Below are 23,705 nucleotides of genomic sequence, written 5' to 3' on the forward strand. Positions count from 1 at the left end.
TTTAAAAATATACGTAGGCTTGTGAGAGACAAAGAAACAGGATAAAGTGTTTTAAAAAAAGAAGAAGAAATAGAGAAACTGGGTGTGGTGGCATATGCCTTTAATCCCAGCACTTGGGAGGCAGAGGCAAACAGATCTGTGACTTCAAGGCCAGCCTGGTATACAGAGTGAATTCAAGAGCAGCCAAAGTTATACAGAGAAACCCTATCTCATAAAAGTGAAAAATAAAAGTAAAAGAAATAGAATAATGAAAAGGCCATGTAAAGATGGAAAGTAAACAGAGAGACTGGATACTATATGCTATATTGTTGTCTTTAAATTGTTTGATTGCTGAGAGAAGAGTTACAGCTGCTAAAATACATTTGATTATAGGTGCTGCTAAATTAATCCAACTTATGCATTTTAAAAATGCTTTGACTTCAAAATTTAAGTCTAAGGACAGGCTACTTGGAAAAAGAATTTCTGCTTTTGTTTACACAGAAAATGAAAAGCTGTGGATTCCTTCCAGACTAATATGGTTTGATCAAGCAAGACCCCCTGAAGCAGCAGCCCAACTGATCCTACATCCAAAACAGCTGAGATGATGCAGTCATAGACCACTACAGCCAGGATTTCTGGGTTTTATCATGATCCCCATGGTATGGACATCGCCCCTAACCAACGGGAAGCAGTTTGGAATGAATGATACCCAAATTCCCAAATATTGTATATAAATGTTTGTTTTCATTTAAATGGGGTTAGTTATAAATGGTAATGATCACAGTCAATCTCTTTTTTAAAGGAAAAAAGGGAAATAGGATATAGAAATGAATACTTTGCATTGGTATGGATTTTCATTTATGGATACAACATTAAGGTCAATTTTGTGATATGTGAATTTCTCCTCTTGTTTGGTATTGTGTTTATACAGGTCTTTTAAAATGTAATGTGTAATTAAATACAGATTGTATAGTCACCTATAATAGTCAGAATTTATAATTAGGTTAGTTCGGTTTTCTAGATATACAGAGATATATTTAAGATGTATAGATATTATTCAAACCTTTCAAAGACCTACAGAATATATGGCATTTAAATGGTTTAAGGTTTTTCATGGCAGTGAGACACAACTTCTCCTGGCACACCAATTACGTCTGAGAGGAAGATGGGCATCAAAGAAACTCATTATGGAGTTTGCTTTCAACATGGCAAGATTAGCCATTTGGGCAAGAAACTGCTCTTGCCTGGACTGGTTGTTACTGTATAAACTGGACATGCAGGACCCACAGGAAAATGACTGCTGAACTTGCAAAACAAGACAGTTCTGAAGGGTTCCTGCTGTAATGGAGAAGTTTGCCAGACACGCTGTGGCCTACAGGCTGAAGATGGATGCCCCAATGTTATAGAGGAACTTTGGGTGACTGTCCAGGCAGTGAGATAGATGTCTCTGTCAATTGTAGTGTTTATATCTTATCCTTTTGTGGTCTTTGATGGAGTTGAAGACAGATAGTTATGGTTATAGTTTAATTTAGTTATTATAAATGATAAGCTATGTATAAGACTTTAGACTCTCAAAGATAAGATAGATGATAGAATATTTCCTTTAAATCTTGATAAATGTTAATGAACTAAATATCGTAACTATAGTTCTTACTTGATAACTGTTTTGTTATATATTTTACTATGGTAATGTTAAAATCCTTCTTTTATTTTAGACAGAAAAGAGGAGATGATGGGGGAGGTCCTTCTGTGTATATGTTTGTCTTATTGGTCGATAAATAAAGTACTATTGGCCAATAGGGAAGCAAGTTAGGTGGGGCTAGGAGTCAAGGAGGATTCTGGGAAATGTAATAAAGAGAAGTCTTGTGATCCAGGCAGGAAGTGACATAGCAGGCCGACTCAGAATATAAGCAGGGACAAGCAGGAAATTGCTCTCTTCCTCCTACTCTCTTCTCTGTGGAGGCACAATGTGATCCTGGCAAGAAAAGACGCCTGCCACCAGCGTCTCCAATACAATGAGTCTTTATAAAATATATACATTAATACTTATGGTTGATAATTAAGACTGAGCTAGCAAGTAAGAAAACCTAGTCATTGACCAGCAGCATTGTACCTAATATAAGTCTCTGTGTGTTAATTGGGGCCCTAACATGGTAGCAGGTGGAACTCGGGTAGCTGGCAGAAAGAGTTATTGCCACATCAGGGGAGGTCACCACAGTCTACCCCATTGTCACAGTCAATAACAATAATGATTATAGCAGCAGATAACTTATCAGAAACACTGAAAGCACAAACTCTCATCCATTTCCTTACCTCTCTTCTCCTGGGATTTTCCTAGAGTAGTGTTGTTTCCAGTCTCCATGGTATCTAGAAAACAATAAATGGCAATGAGGGTTGAAATAATCAAGAGAAATTACAAATCTTAGGACCGATCATGCTACAAAGGCCTTGCTTACGTCAGTGTTTGGATTGTCATTCATTTCCTCCTCCTAGAAGTACCCAAGGTTGCCAGACTGAGAACTAGGAATCCAGGGAAGGCACTGGGCATTTTTGGCCCCACTCCCAATGAAATATTTTAAATCTTAGCACATTTTTTTGCATAGATAAAATATGAATTTTAGCTAGGTAGTGGTGGTGCCTGCCTTTAATCTCGGTACTTGGGAGGCAGAAGCAGGCAGATCTCTATGAGTTCAAGACCAGTCCTGGTCTACAGAGTGAGTTCCAGAACAGGCTCCAAAGCTGCAGAGAAACCCTGTCCCAAAAACTAAACAAACAAACAAATCCCAGATTTTCTAAGAAATTTTCTGGGTAAGACCTAATTAATTATTTGACACACTTTAGTACTCTGATTGGAAATACACCTGAGGTTGAGAATAATTGGCCTGAACTCTTTCCATGTTTCTGAAATCTAGCCAGTCAGAAGCAGTGATACAAGTTTGAAATCCAGTCAATCGGCAGCAACCACCCTCCAAATGCTTGTCTACACGCAAAGTCTACAGCTGCTCTTCATAGATCCAGGTGAAACAAGCTGTGGCCTTTTTTTCTAGGATCCATGTGCTTTGAGCACAATGTCTCCCCCCACACCCACCAGGGCATCCTCTTAGCAAGCTTTCAGCTTCAGACTTGGGGGTGATGTTCTCTAGCTCCCTGGTATGGTACTCCCACCAAGATCATCTTAAGACTTGCTGGGAGTGTCCTGATGATGAGAATTTCAGACCACTTGGGTTCAGACAGTATTCCTCATCCACTGCTAAGTGACTCAGTCTCCACCTCACACTTGCTCTGCTGGGTTTTTATTTCTGAGTTTATTTTATTTAAAGATACATGTTTAATTAGATTTAAAGAAATTGTGATTCTGATTTGCAAGTACAGCATTAGGCCAACATTCTCTCCACTGATTCTCACATTCTTCCTGAACATTAGACAATAATGACTCCTCCCCCCAAATAGATGGAAACAAAGGTCTAACAAGTCACCCAAGCTAAGCCAGCCTCAAAAGCTAATGAAGAGTGCATCCACCAGTGCGGTGGCCAAACCATGCAAAGATTCTTGGTCCTACTCTGTCTTTCCATCTTGGGACATTTGCAAAGACACATGGTGGCTTGTCAGTCTGTGAAATAAGTCATTTTGCTCACTGTGTATGCATTCTTGAGTCAACTACTGCCACATAATCAATCGCATGTTCCTTTTTAGCCCCTGCTTCTCTCAAGAGCCCTAGTGGCACTGCATGCATGCCCAGAACACCATTCGCACTCATAGCCAAACGGAACAAAGCATCCTCTATTTGTCATGGGGCTGTTTGCTCAAAGCCACACCCCTAACAACAGAACTTGCACTTCCTCCTTGTGCTCTCAGAATGATTCTAATTCCTACATTTAATAAAGGGCAGGATTTCAAGCCTGGAGGAGTGGTGCCAGCCTTTAATCCCAGCAATTAGGAGATGAAGGCATGTGGATTTCTGTGAGTTTGAGACCAACTTGGTCTACATGGTAAGTTACAGGACAGCCAGAGCTACATAGTAAGACCCTGTTTAAACTCTTGCCCCTGAAATAAAATAAAATAAATGGCAGGATTTCACTAATGATGATCCCAGTTTGCAGTGGGGAATGTCATACTGAAAGACCCGCTCGAAATGCCCCTGAGCCCCCTGCCCCGAAGCTGCCGGAGCCTCCCAAGCCTTCACCCCGGCAGGGCTCGCGCCCCCGGCCCGCCCCGCCTGGCACCGAGCCTCGGGGCTGGGGCCGAGCAACGAGCACCAGATGGGCAGGCCCGAGAACGAGCACCAGGTAGGCTGGGGCCGAGCAACGAGCACCAGGTGGGCCGGCACGAGGGCGAGCACCAGGTGGGCCGGCACGAGAACGAACACCAAGGGAGCCGGCCTGGAGCCCTGCCCCTGAGCCCCGCCCGATGAGAAACACTCCGTCCCAAGGTCTCCGCCCCCAAGGTCAGCCATCTGGACGCGGAGGGAGGGGGAATTGAGTCTGTTGTACCAGACACCAGACCTTGAGAATATGCTGATCTGGAATGGCTCTGTGTCTTATTTGAACCATCCAATAGAAATGATTCTGTATTTCGCCTCATTTGAAAGACTCTGTGTTTCACCTCATTTGAATAACTCTGTACTTTGCCTCATTTGAATAACCCTGTATAGCGCCTCATATACATTGACCAATGGGAATAGCTCTGTATAATGCCTCATTAGAATTATCCAATAGAATCCCTGCTCCTAGCTTGCGCCTTTTTCCTATATAAGGACCCCTTTTCCCTTGGCTCGGGGCGCTTAGCCACACAAAAGCTAAGTCGCCCCGGGTACCCGCGTCTCCAATAAAGCCTCTTGTTTTTTGCATCCAGTTCGTGGCCTCGCTGATTCCTGGGTGTGTGGGTCTCCCTCTACGAAAGTGCCTCTTCGGGGGTCTTTCATTTGGGGGCTCGTCCGGGATTAGAGACCCCCCCACTCAGGGACCACCGACCCACGTCTGAGAGGTAAGTGTTGTGCGGATCCGCTGTTTTGTCTTGTCTGTCTGTCTGAATCCGTTTTGTGAATTGCGCTTGCGTTTGTAGTATACAGCTGTATACATTTGTATTTGGCGGATCCGAGAGGAGCTGACGAGCTCGGACTCCCGACCGCGGCTCCAGGAGACGTCCTGGTAGCGTTTGAAGCCCTCAGGATGAGGGATTTGTATTTTGAACTTGGGAAGCCCTCGGGATGAGGGATTTGTACTTTGAACTTAGATCTATGACTGGACATCTTCCCAGTCTCTTTGGAGAAGGCCCTCGGCTTGAGGGATTTGCAATCTTTACTGGGGGCGAAGAAGGAGGGCCCCCTTCTTCGACCCCACCCCCTTCTCAATTCTTTCGACTCTCTGTTGAAACCGCGCTGCGAAAACCTGTTCTGTGTTCTGTGTTGTTTGGCCTTTGTTTTGTAATTGATGTGCATAAACGCAAATGAATTACTCTTTGTTCCTCAGCTCGAGCGTATAAACTTATCTGGCCTGATCCGGACATCTAAACGGCCTTAAAGTTATTAAGAACTGTAAAAAGGACTTTGATAAAATTTTGATGTTAACTGAGAAATGAAAAAAAAATGTAGGAGACTTAAATAATAAAGAGGGAAAGGAAAAAGGAAACTTGTCTAAGAATGTCTAAGAGAGTCAGAGAAATGAACTAAAAGGTAGGATAAAGAGTTAAAGCAAGCGGTAAAAGTTACAGAGGGTTAAAGCAAGTTGTTGGAGGTCACAGAAAGTTACAGAGGGTTAAAGCAAGTTATAGAAGGTCAGAGGAAAGTTGTCAAAGGTCAGAGAAAAGGTTGTTACAAGTCACAGAAAAACCCTGCCTAAGAAGTTAAGCTACTGTTTAAGGAATCCTGGCACTTAGATGTGCCTGCCCTGGCCTTGCATCACCTGTACCTCTCTAGAGCAGGTGCTAATTATAGAAATAAGACCTTACCTAGCCACCTGTAGATACTTAATGTGTGCTTAAGGCAAGTAATTAAAACAGACAAACAGACCTCTAATGCTTCAGAGATCTTCAGAATATGGCATTCAAATTGTTATCTTTAAAGTTTTTAATGTCAGACAGACTGCCAGATCCTGACAATGACCCGAAGATTACGAGGCACCTCGGTTCCCGCACCTGGACCAGTGAGCGAGATGCTCAGATATAAAACCTGCCGCCTGCCAGAACCTGGCCGAGACCGTGGACAAAACTGCTGGACGCTGGAAAATTGATTGTACCCCTTTGCCTAGACAAAACAAGGTCAGTCTTTTCCATGTCCCTCTTCCACAGAGAGAAAATAAAACCTCTCACAGTATAGGCCTGGCGAAGATTGTTGTTCTTTGAGACAGCTGCCTCCAACGGTAATGGAGAAACTTGGGTTTGGCTAACTGTATATGGACCTGCTTCTAACTGGCTTCTGTCCTTTTTAGTAGATTCGGATAAAATATACCCTTCTCAGATCTCTGAAATATTACTGGTTGTCAGCTTGACAGCATCAGACAGTCAGATCCACTATAGACTAGTCAGTATGTTAGCTGATAAAATAATGACTATCTACTGTTCAGGCACAAGCTCAAGGTTTTTAAGTTTATTTTGGTTGTCATCTAAGTACAAACTTAAAGGGCTTTTCATCAGGCCAAAGGCACCTCTGTCCAATCCATACCCGGTTCTCTGGACAGAGGAGAAATGTACATGCTTATAGCCCAAATCTGTAGTTCTTGCTAGGACTCAAAGTTATAAATATGTTCTTGCTGTTTGAACAGATATCCAGATATCTGCTTTTTCTGCACTGTGGGCTTCAATAAATAAGTTTTAACCTCTGTTCCCAGTTTAAATATGTCTTAAACAGGTTTCTGCTTCTGACAGACATCTGAATATCAGTTGCGGACTACAGGCTGTTCTAAGTAGACTGCGAGCCCTGGACTTGCTATGGATATGAACCAGTCTGCTGATGTGGACACCCCCTATCTCTGCAACAGTGTCTGCTAACCAGAAGCCCCTGATGGATTCCCCATTGCCTAAATTCCTTTTTGCTTTTGACTAGCATTTCAACCTTCTGGGGTCCCTAACTTCGTCCCAAAGTCAGCAGGAAGCAGTTTGGAAAGAAATTTCGCCGTCCATTTTCCCTGGTTAGAATGCTAAGTCAAAAGGAGAACTCCCTTGCATGGGGATGCGAAACGACAGGGGATGCTCACTGGAAGCCTTCATCCTCATGGGACAAGATTCAGGTAACCAGAGGGTGGCAAAAGGGCTCCACCGGTACCACCTCTATGCCTCTCCTTATTTCCTTTACAGCGTATTAGGGAAATCAACCCGATATAAGAGGGAGCCAATATCCTTTACCGTGGCCCTATTATTAGGAGGGATAACAGTGGGGGGCATAGCAGCCGGCATAGGGAATTAATCATTTCAAACTTCTACAGCAAGCCATGCACACAGATATCCAGGTCCTAAAAGAGTCAGTCAATGCACTCGAGAAATCCTTAACATCACTCTCTGAGGTAGTCCTATAACAGACCATACAGGAATAGTTAGAGGCAGCATGGCCAAGCTTAGAGAAAGACCTAACCAGAGACCTCTGAATGGAAGATTCCATTCAGTTACAAGAGAAATGGGGGAATGAAAGACCCGCTCGAAATGCCCCTGAGCCCCCTGCCCCGAAGCTGCCGGAGCCTCCCAAGCCTTCACCCCGGCAGGGCTCGCGCCCCCGGCCCGCCCCGCCTGGCACCGAGCCTCGGGGCTGGGGCCGAGCAACGAGCACCAGATGGGCAGGCCCGAGAACGAGCACCAGGTAGGCTGGGGCCGAGCAACGAGCACCAGGTGGGCCGGCACGAGGGCGAGCACCAGGTGGGCCGGCACGAGAACGAACACCAAGGGAGCCGGCCTGGAGCCCTGCCCCTGAGCCCCGCCCGATGAGAAACACTCCGTCCCAAGGTCTCCGCCCCCAAGGTCAGCCATCTGGACGCGGAGGGAGGGGGAATTGAGTCTGTTGTACCAGACACCAGACCTTGAGAATATGCTGATCTGGAATGGCTCTGTGTCTTATTTGAACCATCCAATAGAAATGATTCTGTATTTCGCCTCATTTGAAAGACTCTGTGTTTCACCTCATTTGAATAACTCTGTACTTTGCCTCATTTGAATAACCCTGTATAGCGCCTCATATACATTGACCAATGGGAATAGCTCTGTATAATGCCTCATTAGAATTATCCAATAGAATCCCTGCTCCTAGCTTGCGCCTTTTTCCTATATAAGGACCCCTTTTCCCTTGGCTCGGGGCGCTTAGCCACACAAAAGCTAAGTCGCCCCGGGTACCCGCGTCTCCAATAAAGCCTCTTGTTTTTTGCATCCAGTTCGTGGCCTCGCTGATTCCTGGGTGTGTGGGTCTCCCTCTACGAAAGTGCCTCTTCGGGGGTCTTTCAATACATTTGTCAAGTAGCTCTATAAAATAAGGGAGAAAGTCTCTAATGTCTCCACTAGTAGTTGTCATTGCAGCCCATTCTCTAGGAACATTGCTTTCTTTGACAAAGCCCTAAAACTTTGAGGTTTCGATCATTCCAAAAAAAGGAACTGCCAGATTAAGTGAACACAGACGTCATTCAGAGGTCCTGAAATGTTTGCCCGCACCTGTCTCTGTATAATCGGTCTGAGCCAGCAGCCCCTGACTAGGTGTGACACAGACACAGGCCCTCATCCCTTCCCCAAAGTGCCTCACCTAATCATGATAGTCTCTCTGTCTCTCCTAAAGGCTTGTTCTTGTCTTAGCACATTCATGGTCTACTTTTGTTTGATGACCCCTGTAATGTCACTTGCTTGAAATCAGTGACTCATTCAGACACTTCTTTTCTATGGAGTGTCTTGAGCTTTCTGGTGGTAATAGTTTCCACCCAAGACCTCAGTATATAACCAAGGGGCAGTCATGGTGAAGGAAGTAACAATGGAGAAAGGAGAAGCTCAGAATACCCTGTGGGGGACTGTCCCCTTCCCAGGCCCTACTGGTCCGAAGCCCTTCAAGTACATCTTGGGAGTCATTTGTGTTGGGCTTCCTTCATGATTTCTCCACTTATTGGAGAAGAAAGTTAATCAAGGACTCTACTGAATGGGTACATTTTTTAACACAAGGAACACACACACATCTATATCTATCTATCTATCTATCTATATCTATAATTCTCTTTCTATATAAAATCATTGGATATCTCTGCAAGTATGTGAGAACTTCCTCCTTCCTAGAAAAGCTCAACATCCGCGTTTTTTTCCCTTCCCAGAAAACAAAGTAAAGCCTTATGTTTTATAGCACAAAAATCAGTTCCTGGTTGGGCAATTATCTCTGGATTACTTGGCTTATGTGTAAATTCCTGACCACATGGGCCAGGTACAGTTTCTTAGCTTAGTAATCCTTCTGTGCTTAGTATGTCACAGTCCTTCAGTAAAGTGTATGTCAACTATCAATGAAAAATGAATGACTAGATGATTGGATACATGAACAAAATGGATCTTGAGTTCCTGAAACATGTGAGAGCTATAGTTACCATCTTGGAAGATTTTTCGAGTCTCCTGTAAGTCTGGGTAGGCCTTCAGATGCGTTGGGCTAAAGATCACTTCCAGAAGCGGCAGGCTAAAGTCCTTCTGCAGGTCACAGAGGATGTCATACACCACATTTCTCACTGCATCCAGGTTCTTGCATTGTTTTTTAGAAATCTTAAAAATATTGAATGAAGAATTATGTCACAATGGATTTATGGGTTATAAGAGAGGCTTAGACCAGTTCAAGCACCATTTGATTGCTTGTGAAGTGTCTGAGTTTTGCACATATCGGGTGACATCTTGCATGTCCTCTCCATAATGACAGATCCATGCTTATCCGAGAGCATCTCTGATGCTGACACACAGTTGACAGGAAAGAGTATTCTAAAGAATAATCTAATGATGTGTCTGTAAGAGCCAGGCCAAGATGCTCTACAGTGGCCCTAACAGGCCATGAGAGGCTGTCTGGGGACCAGACAGTAACTCCTCAGAGACTGACATGGTCATCAGGGCTCAAGGCAACCAAGTGAGCATCCTGGCCACAGGTAAAAGACAATGCACAAAGAAGAGAAGGCTTGTCTTCATTATCCCCAGGGGACCCCATCACCCACCTTTACTACATTCTAGGGTCTCAGTGGTGCCTGAGGAACAAGGAACATTTAGGAGAGAAGCAAGCATGACTTCCAGTTCTAGCCTCACGTGACCCAACTGCCTGTGGCTTTCTGTTTTTCCTTCCTTCCTTCCTTCTTTCCTTCCTTTCTTTCTTTTTGTGTTTTGAGATAGAGTTTCTCTGCATAGCCCTGGCTGTCCTGGAATTCACTCTGTGGACCAGTCTGATCTCAAACTCACAGAGATCAGCCTGCCTCTGCCTCCCTTAGTGCTGGGATTGAAGGCCTGCTCCACACTGCTCGGCTTCCTTTGACTTTCAAAACCCTCAGGCTCTGGGATTTGGAATAAGAAGGCTTTGTCAGGAAGTCCTGCTTGGACGTGTCCACTCTCATTCTAGCTTCTGATATTGCACTGCACAAGTTAACCTGGGGTGCTCCGCCCTTTAGATCTTTCCCCTCCCTATCCACCCTCTGTCACCATGAACCTCTCAGCCTTGGTTCCAGCAGCGATGGATGCGAACATTCCCTGTGATGCCCGCTTCTCCTGTCACCTCTGACTTCCAAGAAGGGAAGGTCCCTCCTCCCTGGAGGCCCTTCAGCCTGTTGGCTGCATCCAGAGGTTCAGTGTAATACAGCATGGGGCAGGCTTACTCTCAGGGCTGAGGTCATTCTCCTCACTCACCTGGAACTTCTGCTCAGAGAGGAATCCACGGTCTCGAAGACTCATAAGGAAAGGAAATGGCTTTGTGATGGCGCTTGCGATTTCCACCTTATTTTCTTTGAAGAGCTTGAACTTGGGCCTATAGTCATCTGACCCCTCTTCCCTCTCATCCTCAGTGGTTGACCTAAGGGATAGATTCCATGTAGAAGCATAAACTAGCTTACAAGAGGCTACCAATGGCTGGATAATTGCTGGCACGAGGGATGGTCTATGTAGAGCCAGTGTGTGTAAAGTAAGTGTGTTCCTGGGGAGACAGAAATAGAATTTTTATTTATGGGATTTTTGAGGGTGTAATAGGAGAGACCAGGGATCTTGGCAGAGCACTGAACGTGTTGAATGGGTTCAGCTGTTCTAACCAACCACCCAATCTCTAAAACAAAACCACTCAATTAACTGTGCGAGCACTCTGCTGATTTCTTTCCAGCTTCCATAATTGTGTGCTGTAGTGATATCTTGTTCTTACTCTAACAAATAAAACTCGACTGAAGATCAGAGGGCAGAGCCAGTCACTAGTTGACCATAGAGGTCTGGAAGTCTGTACAGACACACAGGAAGTGATATGGCTGTGTGGAGACAGGAATATAAGGAAGCAGAGACAGTAGCTCAGCCTCTTTTGGCCTGAGGATTTCGTTGAGGTAAGAACTCTAGGGGCTGGCTGCTCTGCTTTTCTGATCTTTCAGCTTTCACTCTCTATTATCTGACTCTGGGTTTTTATTTTTATTTTTTTTTAAGATTTTATTTATTTATTATGTATTCAGTGTTCTGCCTACATGCCAGCAGAGGGCACCAGATCTCATTCGAGGTGGTTGTAAGCCACCATGTGGTTGCCAGGAATTGAACTCAGGACCTCTGGAAGAACAGTCCTTGCTCTTAACTGCTGAGCCATCTCTCCAGCCCTGGGTTTTTATTATTAAGGCCAATTAGAATTTTTTTTTTTTTTTTTTTTTTTTTTGGTTTTTTGAGACAGGGTTTCTCTGTGTAGCTCTGGCGCCTATCCTGGCACTCCCTCTGGAGACCAGGCTGGCCTCGAACTCACAGAGATCTGCCTGCTTCTGCCTCCTGAGTGCTGGAATTAAAGGCATGCGCCACCAACGACCAGATAAAACCAATTAGAATTTGTCTTACATCTGGCATCCAACTTTTGGGGCACGAATTCATGAAAACGCCGCTTGACTGTGGCTTTGTAGCCACCTGCACAGGCTGCACAGGGCTCCTGCCTTGCTGGTTAGGTTCTTCTCTCTATTTTTCCTTAAGCCTGTAAGTGAGTTTGGGATTTTTTTTCTGTTGCAGCCTCTCTGCAGCAAACTCCATAGGCATTTGTGCATCAAACGCCGCTGGAGGAGTTAGCTGCTTTGTCAAGTTCCCCCGCAGATGGCTGGCTCCTGGCTTCTTTTGTCCCAGTGGGTTGTGGGCTTTCCCTGGACCCCCTCCTCTGGCTGCCGCCAAACTAGGTAGCTGCTTTGACACCTGCTCAGGCTTCTACTGTTCTACATAGTATTAGTAAGTTTCACATTTCCAGTCATCTGAATCCTCATCATGGGTAGATTTGGTGAGACAAGTAGGGATTTGTAAAATAGAGTTTTTTCCCCACATTAAAAAATGGGAAGCACTATTACAATGGAGGGAGTTAAGTCTCTCTATGATAATACACTGGAGAGTTTGAAAATGGAACAATGAAGTGAGAGAGTAACTAATTTGGATGGGATTTACATAATGTCAATTATAAACATCAGTTTTACCATTTTTGTTTTATCGATAAAAAAGATGGTTAATATGAGTGCTAAGATTCAAGTTTTAGAAAAACTTATTAAAACAGATCATAGAGATATTCAGACCCAGACAGAGAATTTAAAGGATAACCAATCTCAGGGTTGCATTATAAGGGTTGACAGGAACAGCCTAAGGTTTTCAAACAACCAACTTTAATTTATTCAGTCACCTTATAGGAACAACTGCCAAATGATAGCTATCCCAAGGCTGTGCAAGAACTGAATGGACTCCTTTGGAAATGTTCGATTTAAGGAGATTCAAGGAAGTGATAGTCTCATATGGCATGCATTCGCCTTTTGTGAAGCAGATGTTAAACTCATGACCAACTTGTAATAGAACTATCCCTCAAGACTAGAGAGACTTGGTTACAGTAGTCTTGGAGCCTGGTCCTCAATTACAATGGAGGACCTGGTGGAAAGATGAGGCTAAGACCATTGAGCAATGAAGTATGGCTAGAGGTATGGAAATCTCCTAAGACCAACTCCTGCAGGGGGAGATTATGCTGATGTACAAAGGCAGTCTCTATATGATAACCACATTCTGGCTTTATGCCACACAGCAGCTTTGAGTGCATAGGACAGAATTGAAGAAGTAGGAAAGAAAATTGAATCATTTACTAAAGTTATACACAAGAAACCTTCATGAACTTCTTACAAAGATTGACTTCAGCAGTAAATAGAATAATACCAAATTCAGAAGCTAGGCAAATCATAATTGAATCTCTGGCTTTTGAAAATGCAGTGCAAAAAAAAAAAAAAACATAATTAGGCCATTAAAGGCAAGATCAGAACCCTTGGAAGAATGGATCTGAGTACAATCAATATTGAATCTCATGACCATGATGATACTTGGATAGGAGAGGTGATTTCCAAAGGTGAAGAAAAATTATCAAGTCAAGTGTTTCAATTGTGCTAAGCAAGGTCATTTGAAAAGGGATTGTAAACAGGTATTCCTAGAAACAAAGTTTTTTCTAAGCATAATCCAAACAGAACACCCCTCTCTTCTGGATTATGCAGAAGGTGTGGCAATGGGCTAATGAATGTAGATCAACAAGAGACAGTCAAGGTAACCCTTTGCTATTAGAAAACACTTTGAGGGACCTCTTGCATGCAGGCCTCCATGCTAAATTCAGTTCAGTTGTTTCCTGTTATTGTGGAGGAAACAACTTCCTAGAGCAATGCCTATTATAAAACAAACAAACAAAACAAAAGACATACTGCTAGCCAAGCAGTGGTTGTACACACCTTTAATCCCAGCACTTAGGAGGCAGAGACAGGTGGATCTCTGTGAGTTTGAGGCCAGCCTGGTCTACTGAATGAGTTCCAGGACAGCCTCCAAAGCTACAGAGAAACCCTGTCTCAGAAAACCAACCCCCCCAATAAAACTGAACAAAACTGAAAATTCCCAATATTGGGAATTCCCAATTCCCAATCACCCAATTCTGGATGAGAGAAAAGTTACAGAAGAGAGAACAAAATTTCAGGAGAAACCATAAAGCAAATATTTTGGAAAACTTCCATACATAAAGAAGGACCAAAGCTAAAACCACGAATAAATGGTATTGTCATTGAAGGTCTTGTAGACACAGGTGCAGTTGTCACAATAATTGCACTAGACTCTTGGCATTCAAATTGGGCTCTTCAGGATGTAAATGTTCAGCTTTTAGGGATTTGAAAGTTAGCTCAGGTAAGACAGAGCACAAGATGGGCCAAATGTATAGGTCCAGAAGGACCTAGAAGAAAATTAAGGCCATATGTGGCTAACATAGCAATGAACTTATGGGGGTGTGGTTTGTTATAGCAATGGAATGCTCAGATTAATATCTCAGAAACAGACCATAGTTTAACGAATGTTTCTGGGAAAAATATTAGAAGGTTGTACAAGAACAGGGCAAACAGCTGCTGATCTTTCAAAGGCACCAAGAGCCCTACCTTTAAAATGGTTGACAGACAAACCTGTATGGGTTGAGCAATGGCTTTTAACAACAGAGAAACTGCAGGCCTTAGAATAACTGGTACAGGAGCAGTTCATATTGAAGAATCAACCAGCCCTTGGAATTCTCCTGCATTTGTTATTAAAAAGAAATCTGGAAAATGGAGAACAGTAACAGATCTAAGAGATATTAATAAGGTGATTCAGCCAATGGACTCTCTGCAGTCTGGAATTCCTTTGTCTTCTCTATTACCTAAAGGATGCCCTCTTATAGTTTTTGATTTAAAAGATTTTTTTTTCTTTACTATACCTTTACAAGAAAAAGACACAGCAAAACCTGCCTTCATGGTGCCTACTTATAATGATTCTCAGCCTGTTAAGAGATATCAATGGAAGAGTCTCCAACAGGGAATGCTAAGTAGCCCCACCTGTGCCAATATTTTGTACAACAGCCATTGGAAATAGTACATAAGCAGCTTTCTCAATCTATAGTTTACTATTATATGGATGACATCTTACTAGCTGATTCAAATGTAGATACTTTAAAAAGAATGTTTGAAGAAGTGAAGAAAATTTTGCCTTGTTGGGGATTACAAATTGCTCCTGAAAAAATACAAAAAGGAGATTTTAGGATATAAAATAAGGATATAAAATAAGTCTCAAAAAATTAGACCCCCAAAGGTGCAAATTAGGAGAGATCAATTACAGACTCCTAATGACTTTCAAAGATTATTAGGAGATGAGCCGGGCGTTGGTGGCACATGCCTTTAATCCCAGTGCTCGGGAGGCAGAGGCAGGTGGATCTCTGTGAGTTCGAGGCCAGCCTGGTCTCCAGAGAGAGTGCCAGGATAGGCTCCAAAGCTACACAGAGAAACCCTGTCTCGAAAAATAAACAAACAAACAAAAAAGCAAAAAACAAAACAAAAAAAAAAAACCAAACCACTATGTCAATAGCAAAGGTTTTGAAAAAAGATTTTTTCCATTACTTGGCAACAAGCCAAGGAATGTCTTTCTTGTTCTTTATACATCCAAACTCTACCACCAGCAGGAAGTAACTCAAAGGAAGAAAATCTGGCAGATTGACGTGCTTCATTATATAGAATTTGGAAATTAAAATATGTACACCACAGCATTGATACCTATTCAGGATTTCAATGGACAACTGCTTTGAGTTCTGAAAAGGCTGATTTGGTAATTACACATTTGCTAGAAATTATGGCCATCATGGGTATACCTGTACAAATTAAGACTGACAGTGCTCCAGCATATGTCTCTAGTAAAATGAAACAGTATTTTTGCTTATTACATATAAAGCATATTACAGGTATACCACACAATCCTACAGGACAGGCAGTTATAGGCGGATCAAATTGAACTCTAAAGGATATGCTAAATAAACAGGAAAGGGCAATAAAGATCACAGAAATAGATTGAATAATGATTTGTTAACTTTGAATTTTCTAAATGCTAATGACAGAGGAATGACAGCTGTAGAGAGACACTGGATGATAGAAAAAAACAAAACAAAACAAAACTACAGAACTAAATCAGCCTGTATATGTAGGATTAAGGTCTCTTTATTCCAGAAGACACCAAGGTAAAACACAGGCCAGAGCTAGGTTATAGAACCCAGCCAGCTCGGCCAGAACAAAAAGGGGCCAGGGTCCCCATGTGCAGCCCCTTAAGAAGCTCCCTTACGTCCACCCCGGCTTTCCTTCACCATGCCCTTATGGGCGAGTCCCGGGTCCACCTGCTACCTGTCCCAGGACTATTGGGCGGGGCTAGGGTGTCTCCCTACATGTATACTTTAAAATGTGCTGACCTCAGAATGGAAACCCGGATATGTGTTAAGCTGGAGAAGGGGTTTTGCTTTTGTTTCCACAGGAGAAAAAAAAAACAAAAAAACCTATGTATACCATCAAAATTGATAATGATTAGATTTGAATAAGAGAGACCTCTCAATTAGAAGAGCTGACAGCTCATCAAACAGCAAGGCTGTTCAGTCTAAACTAATGCTTTTCATTTGATCAGACATAACTTGCCAACAGGGAACCTCCCAAAAATTAGGGTTGGGGAAAGACTTCATTTTTTGTATTTTCTGGACAACAAAGGTACTCAGCTAAGGAATCTGAAGACCAGTAGACAAATGAGACATGAAGGAAAGGGACGAATCATCCAAAAAAAAAAAGTTCCAAGAAAAAAGAGTACATTGGCCTATTGATACATCACATCTCCAACAGGATAACCCTTCATAAACCTTCCCAAATGTTTGTTTCTGCTTTTCTCTACAAACATATAATGCAAATGGTCTTTTGTGGTCCCAGTCCAATTAAAAATTAAAGCTGCTTTTGGAGTTGGAGTGTGGCTCTCTGCTTCTCTAAACCCAAGCATGCTTGTTAAAGTAAAATCCAAAATCTCTGTCTCATGTCAGAAAAGTCACCTGATATGGGACAGAAGAAAAACAAAAAGCTACACACGAAGTAGTTTTTGAAAATGAGATATTATGTATTCTAACAATGAAAGGCAAGGCCAGGCGTTGGTGGCATACACCTTCAATCCCAGCACAGGCAGAATCTGTGAGTTCGAGGACAGCCTGGCCCACAGATCAAGTTCCAGGACAGGTTTCAAAGCAATACAGAGAAACCCTGTCTCAAAAAACAAACAAAACAAAACAAAATGACAAAGACATCTCAGAAGGCTTAAGGAAATACGTTTCATTTGTAACCACTGGTGAAGGAGTTGGCATTCAGTGGCACAAAACGGCTTCAAAGCCCCTTTGCTGGTAAAGAGTTGCATTAGAGATATTCATAAAATATCTAACGCAGTGACCTGGGCAAAAGAATAGCAGTTTCTTTTCAAGCAAAATATAAGTGAAGCCTGGCTGTGGTGGCGCACGCCTTTAATACCAGCACTTGGGAGGCAGAGGCAGGGGAAACTCTGTGAGTTCCAGGACAGCCTGGTCTACAGAGTGAGTTCTAGGATGGCTAGAGTTACACAGATAAACCCTGTCTCAAAACACCAAAGGGGTGTGGGAAGAAGGAAAACATTAAGTGACTCACTCAGAGTTTACACCTTCAGGCTTTTGGGATTTCCCTCAGGGAATCTGCAAGTCCATCTCATTATATGCCCCACCCCCAGCAATGAAAATAATTTTGGACTTTAATTTTCTAAAAATAGATTTTTTTGCAGTGCTTTTGTTCATTTTTTAATTATTTTTTTTTACATTCCAATCCCAGTTCCCCCTCCCTCCTTTTCTCCCAAACCCTCCACTCCCCTCCTCCCCCTCCCATCTGCTCCATGGAGAGGGTAAGGCCTCCCATAGGAAGTCTACTAAGTCTATCTCATCATCCAGTTGAGGCAGGGCCAAGGCACCTCTCCACCACCCCCTCACCCCTGTGTCTAGGCTGGGCAAGGTATCTCTCTATATAGAATGGGCTCCACTAAGTCAGTTTGTGCATTAGTGGTGTTAGGTTTTGGACCCACTGCCAGTGACCGCATATATTGTCCCAGTCACACCATTGTCACCTATATTAAGGGAGCCTAGTTGAGTCTTATGCAGGTTTCCCCGTTTGACGTGAGTCAGTGATCTCTCACTAGCTCAGTCAGCTGATTCTGTGGGTTTCCCCAGCATGATCTTGACTCCTTTGTTCATATTATAGCTCCTCCCTCACTTCGACTGTACTCCAGGAGCTTGGCCCATTGGTTAGTTATGGATTTCTTTAGCAGTTTTTTAGAGTGGGGATTAGGGAGACCTGGGAGAGGAAGGATCAGAGGCCACTCCAGCAGGGGCTCCCAAGGACAAGGAAGTCCACACAGTGTCAGCCCAGCTATGTGACAGAAGCAAGGGAATGAAGTGAGGTGAGTTGGGGTGACCACAGGACTCCAACAGCTAGCCTATGGCAGTGAAAACAGCTTATCCAGGTTCTTAATTCCTTGTGATCTCATTGTCTCAAGTACCCATGGTCCCATGGCCTCAGCCTGGGAGGTTTTAGTGACACATGTAAACATCGATTTTAGCAGCTTAGCAGAGACACGGACAAGGAGAGGGGAAAGTACTTACCAGCTGCTCGATCTACTGTCCTCTTCTGCCATCCTCTGCACAGCCCCGAGGGTGCCCTGAACTTGGCTCAAAGCAGAGTGCACCACCTCTGGGAAGCTCAGAGAGAACTCCTTGAGGGCCCTCCAAACACAGGGAAACAGAAAGTGAAATCGCTCAGCGGCTGCATCCACACCCTATTCGGTTCCCCCTCCCCTCATATCGTGTGCATGCCCCCTCCCCCGCTCCTGCCTCCACCCAGTCTCTGCCCCAGAGGAGAGGAGCAAAGGCAGCCCAAGTCCCTAGAAACCTGGGAACCCTGATTCACTCCAAGGAAAGGTGGAAGAGTCGGTTTCAGCCAAGGGCTCAGAGTCCTCTGAGGAGAATTGGCTGCCGAGTATGGGAAGGAAGTGGCTGGGGTGGTGCCTGGAAGGACAAAGGGAGAGTAGGCTGTCCCCTGTCTCTCAGACTTGTGGCTGTCCCGGAACCCTAATGAGCCAGAGCTTGAGGAGTTGGACCTGAGAGTTGAGGCCCAGACTAAGAAAAGTCGGAAGGTGTGGCCTCCTGAAGTGCTTGGAGCTTCTGAATATAACCAGATGCAAGAAAAAACTCTCCTCTGCCTCCTCCAACCAAGGGCAAGTGCAGAGAATCCAGGCAGAACAGGTTGAACAAGTGTGTCCTTCACAGCTAGGCAACAAAAGGGCTTCAGTGATTTCACCGAGGTCCCAAGAACAGACTTCTCTAAAAGAAAAATTTTTTTGAGAATTTCATACATATCATTTCGACCCCACCCTCTCTCACCTCTATCTCTTGTATTCCCTGTTTCCCCTCTCAAATCCAGGACCCTTTCTAATTATTGTTTTGCACACACACACACACACACACACACACACACACACACACACACACACACACACACACAGTCTTCCGAGTCCCCTTAGTGTTGCTTATATGGATATGTGTTTAGGACGGACCTCTTAGTTTTCGAGAGCGTGTGAGGGGGCTCGGCTCTGGAGAAGACTGATCCTCCCTCCCTCTTCCCTCTTCTAGCAGCCCTTAACTGCTATAGTTCTCCATCTAGGGGTGGAGCCTGGTGAGATAACCCACTCCAATCCACACTGACCTGACAACTGGGATTGTCAATATATAGGTCTTGTTTAGGAGACCATGTTGTTGAGATCTCATCGGTAGCTTCCCTGTCATAATTAGAAGACACAGCAGAAGTCCTGGAGTCCTGGTCCTCTGACTCTTACAATCCTTCCACCCCTTCTTTGGCGATGTCCTCTGAGCGTTTGGTGTAGGGGTCGTGCTGTGAATGTATACACAGGGGCTGGGCACCCCCAGGTCAGTTAGAACAGCAGTCTTCTGTAGGATGGGGAGAAATTTGGAGCTGAGATTATTTGTCAAAGACAATATACAGAGGACAAGTACACTTATTATATACCACTTCTTCACTTACACCCTCGTTCTATAAACTAGACAACTAGCATGAAGTTAAAAGGTAAAGAAACAGGAGCAAAGCAAATAAAGGAAATAGAGTCAGAAGGATGGGAAACACAGGCAGAGCATGGAGTCAAAGACAGGGTGAATGAGATCCAGGGTGTGGGCACAGTTCCAGTCTCAGACGGAGCAGCGATGTTTTTGTGGAACATGGACTGTGAATCCCAGCACTCCACTCATCACAGGTGCACTATAGGCTAAGTGCAAACAGAGAGAGCAGAGACTTCTGTCCCTTTGGCCCCTTCTGACTTCTCCAAGGAGGAAACCTCATGTGAATTAGGCAGATTCCAGGACTCCAGTGAGGACACAAGGCCATCTCCAGTGACCTACAGTGTGCCTACATGGTGGGTGCTGCAGACATACAGACCCTCTCTCCTGTTCTTACTCTCTCCTTCCCTCACCTTCCTTCCCTGAAGATTTTGCTAGGAGGAGGGCTGCCTCTCTTGGCACCAGGGTCCTCTGCTCATGGCCTTTGTGGGTCCCGGTGGCACACGCAAACCTGACATAGACACTATTCAGCCTGCCCTAGTGTGCTTCCTCTTTGCCTCTGGGCAGCAGGCAGGTCAGAGCCTCTGCAGAGCTGCCTTCCCTGAGCTGCCGGCTTCTTCGACTCACAAGCATAAGGCCTTTGATGTTCTGCGGCTGACCCACAGTGAGAGTGGGGCTTGAGAGATGTTCCTGCTCCTTTCGAGCAAACCCTGCTTTGTCACACTGTGTTCTGACCCAGAGATCCACAGCTGGGAATTTTGCAGCTCCTGTCTCCCACTGTTCTGTGCTCAGCACAGCAGCAATCTGGGATAAACAAGAGGACTTTCTGTAAAGAATAGGGCAGTTTTCAAGGGGCATAGGAAATGGCCTATAGCTCTCCTGTGACAGTGATTATATTTAGTAAAATTCATCAACTGATCCCTTTAGATGAATGCATTTTATGTATCTATAAAACTGTGCTAAAATACATAATTTTAATAGGCTCTTATATAGATCACTTGCATGTGAATTACCAGGTGAGGTTTTACCATTATTACTGTATGCTTGAGTATGTATGGCTTAGAATAAACATCTTCAACTTTACTCACACATGCCTGGTGTAATAATTTTTACTGCTTTAAAATTTTTTGGGGGGGGGGGATATGGTATTTCCTGGCATAGTTCTGTAAAGGCCTAAAGGAAGTCCTTGCTGCCATAGTCCTAAGATGATCAGGAAGTGTGGGCCAGATTGATTGGAGGGGATTCAGATAATAAAGTGTGACATTTTCACAAAGTAGTCCCCTCCCCATTAGCATGGTGTCCTCTCTTTCTCTCTCTGTCTCTCTGTCTCTCTGTCTCTCTGTCTCTCTGTCTCTCTCTCTCTCTCACACACACACACACACACCACACACACACACACACACACCCTGAATTAACTTGGACTTGCCTTGCTCTCCTCCTCCCCGAAGTCCCCATGCCTGGGACAGTATGGGTGAAGCCTGCTGCTCTGACTATACTTGGCTGGAATGTGACTATTGATGCCTCCCTAGGAAGTGCAGAGGGACTCTCTCCTGTGTGGGCTAGCCTTGGTTCAAGTCTAAAGCCAAAGAGTCCTCATGGATGTCCCAGGAGGGGACTCTGGTGGAGGTGCCAATACATTTGGGAAATATTAGACAGGGTTACACAGAACTCTCAAGTGAAGACTAAGACCCTAGTTCAGGCTAGTTTGGGATCCTTAAGGAACTGTGCCTGTCTTCACCCTTGTTGGGGTGGTGGAGGTGGGAGGGGTCACCTGGATGCCTTTGATTCCCCATCCGTGTGTGTGTGTGTGTGTGTGTGTGTGTGTGTGTGTGTGTGTGTGTGTATACATATATGCAGCACCCTGGGAGGCCAGAGGCCAGTGTAGGATTATGGAATTCCAGTTGCAGATAATGTGAGCTCTCCCACTTTCTCAGCAGTTTTAAGGAACTAAACCCAGACCTCCCTAATACATCACTCCCTTAATCCATATCCTGCTCTTCTGCTTTTTAAGATATATATCTCACCAAGTCCAGTTAGTGCTGCCCATGGCTGTGGTGCCATCTACTTGAACAGGACAACTGACTAGTGGCCACGCCCCCAAAGAAAATTGACCCTTCTTCCCCCAGTGGTCATCAACTGCCAATAGTTTACCCACTGCTGAGGTACATAGGATGACACAGAGAGAATCCTGGTTCATCTGCATCCCAGGGCCAGCTCCCTCACAGGCTGTCACTGCTGCTGGCTGTCCCCGTGTCTGAGCCTCAGCCCCATCTCCTAAGTGGGCTACCCTTGCCTTTTTCCATGTGAATGACGCAGTTCCCTCTGTCCTTGACCTGCCTGTGTCTTCTCCAGCCACCCCACCTCCACTCTTCACCCTCACCCAGGCCCTTGGACCACAGGTCACTCAGTGCCCACATCTTCCCTGGGCATAGGTGTAACACTTACCTTGTGTTTTTCCCCCGTGTTCTGGAAGTGCCCAGGAGCTGGTCTTTGGGTCACTAATTAGATTTCCCCATTGGCTCTGCCCTCTTCCCTATTAGGTGTTCTCTTGATTTCCTCCATGGATATTGTCATGTCAGGAAACCAATTTGCTCTTTCAAAAATCGAGTCTTTGCAGGTTTCTAGTTGTTTGCTTACACTTTACTAATGATGGTCTAAGTCAGCTGCTGCAGCTCTCTAAGTGCTGGGACTGCACGGGTTGGGTATCAACCTGGTCTCCCCCCTTTTTCTGATACAGGCACAATCTGAACAGATGAGCACCCACCTTTATGACCTCATTATCCTCAATTACCTCCAAATACCGTAAGCTGGTGGTTCTCAACCTTCCTAATGCTACAACCCTGCAATACAGTTCCTCATGCTGTGGTGACCCCCAACCACAAAATTATTTTTGTTGCTACTTCATAACTGTAATTTTGCTACTGTTATGAATTGTAATGTAAATATCTGATATTCCTGATGGTTTTAGGTGACCCATAAGAAAGGGTTGTTTGATGCTCAAAGGGGTCACAACCCACAGGCTGAGAAACAGCCATAAATGGATTACTAACTCATAACAGAGATTCAATTTCAACATAGGTCTTGGTGGGGAACATTAAGACCAAGGCGATGCCTGTGTGTGTTTCAAAAGTTTACCCAGTACCTGTATCAATATATTTTATAGTATCAATAGAATTTGGTGGCAACTGCACACTAAGCATCCTTAATCCCAGTATCTTTCCATCAGCATGAAAAAGGATGGTTTAGATTATAAGTGACACTGGGGGTTCTTGGCTTTAAACTTTGAAGGAAATTGGCCAAGGGTCAGGCCAGTCTCCCAGGCAAGGAGACACAGCATCATGACCTCTGCAGGGAGAGCTTATCTGAAAGGAGCTCACAGAGGAGACCAAGGTAGAGGACTCTGACCTGGCTACAGGTTAGTGCAGCTGGCAGGTGATTACCATTTGCCCTGGATCCCGGGGAGGAAGGTGCTATAGACAAAGCTCATTTGGATCACTGTACTCAACATCTGTCTATGCTACAAGCAATAAGCATGTGGCACTGAGCAACACTTGGTAACATATTTGCTTCCTGCACTAAAGCCTTCTCTTCTGGAACCTTTAGTTTGTACTCATCGTAAAATCAAGACCGTTTTCTAAGGCACACA

General features: G+C 44.4%; 1 protein-coding gene across 2 annotated transcripts in view; it reads right to left on the reverse strand.

Annotated features, from left to right (window-relative positions):
• LOC100750728 (nuclear body protein SP140) overlaps positions 1 to 19,104 on the reverse strand; it is a 36,065-nt gene extending 16,961 nt beyond the window's left edge. The window contains exons 1-5 of one of the 2 annotated variants that reach the window (XM_027397425.2): positions 18,882 to 19,104; positions 18,596 to 18,715; positions 10,795 to 10,957; positions 9,510 to 9,678; positions 2,293 to 2,346 (exon numbers count right to left, since the gene is read on the reverse strand). In XM_027397425.2, coding sequence (XP_027253226.1) covers positions 2,293 to 2,346; positions 9,510 to 9,678; positions 10,795 to 10,957; positions 18,596 to 18,627 — 418 coding nt within the window. In that variant the 5' untranslated portion in view covers positions 18,628 to 18,715; positions 18,882 to 19,104. The remainder of the gene's footprint in view (positions 1 to 2,292; positions 2,347 to 9,509; positions 9,679 to 10,794; positions 10,958 to 18,595; positions 18,716 to 18,881) is intronic. The other variant, XM_027397423.2, reaches the window with a different exon arrangement.
• Positions 19,105 to 23,705: the final 4,601 nt, after the last annotated feature.

The sequence above is a fragment of the Cricetulus griseus genome, chromosome 2, assembly GCF_003668045.3.
Source record: "Cricetulus griseus strain 17A/GY chromosome 2, alternate assembly CriGri-PICRH-1.0, whole genome shotgun sequence".
In the NCBI taxonomy this organism is placed as follows: domain Eukaryota; kingdom Metazoa; phylum Chordata; class Mammalia; order Rodentia; family Cricetidae; genus Cricetulus; species Cricetulus griseus.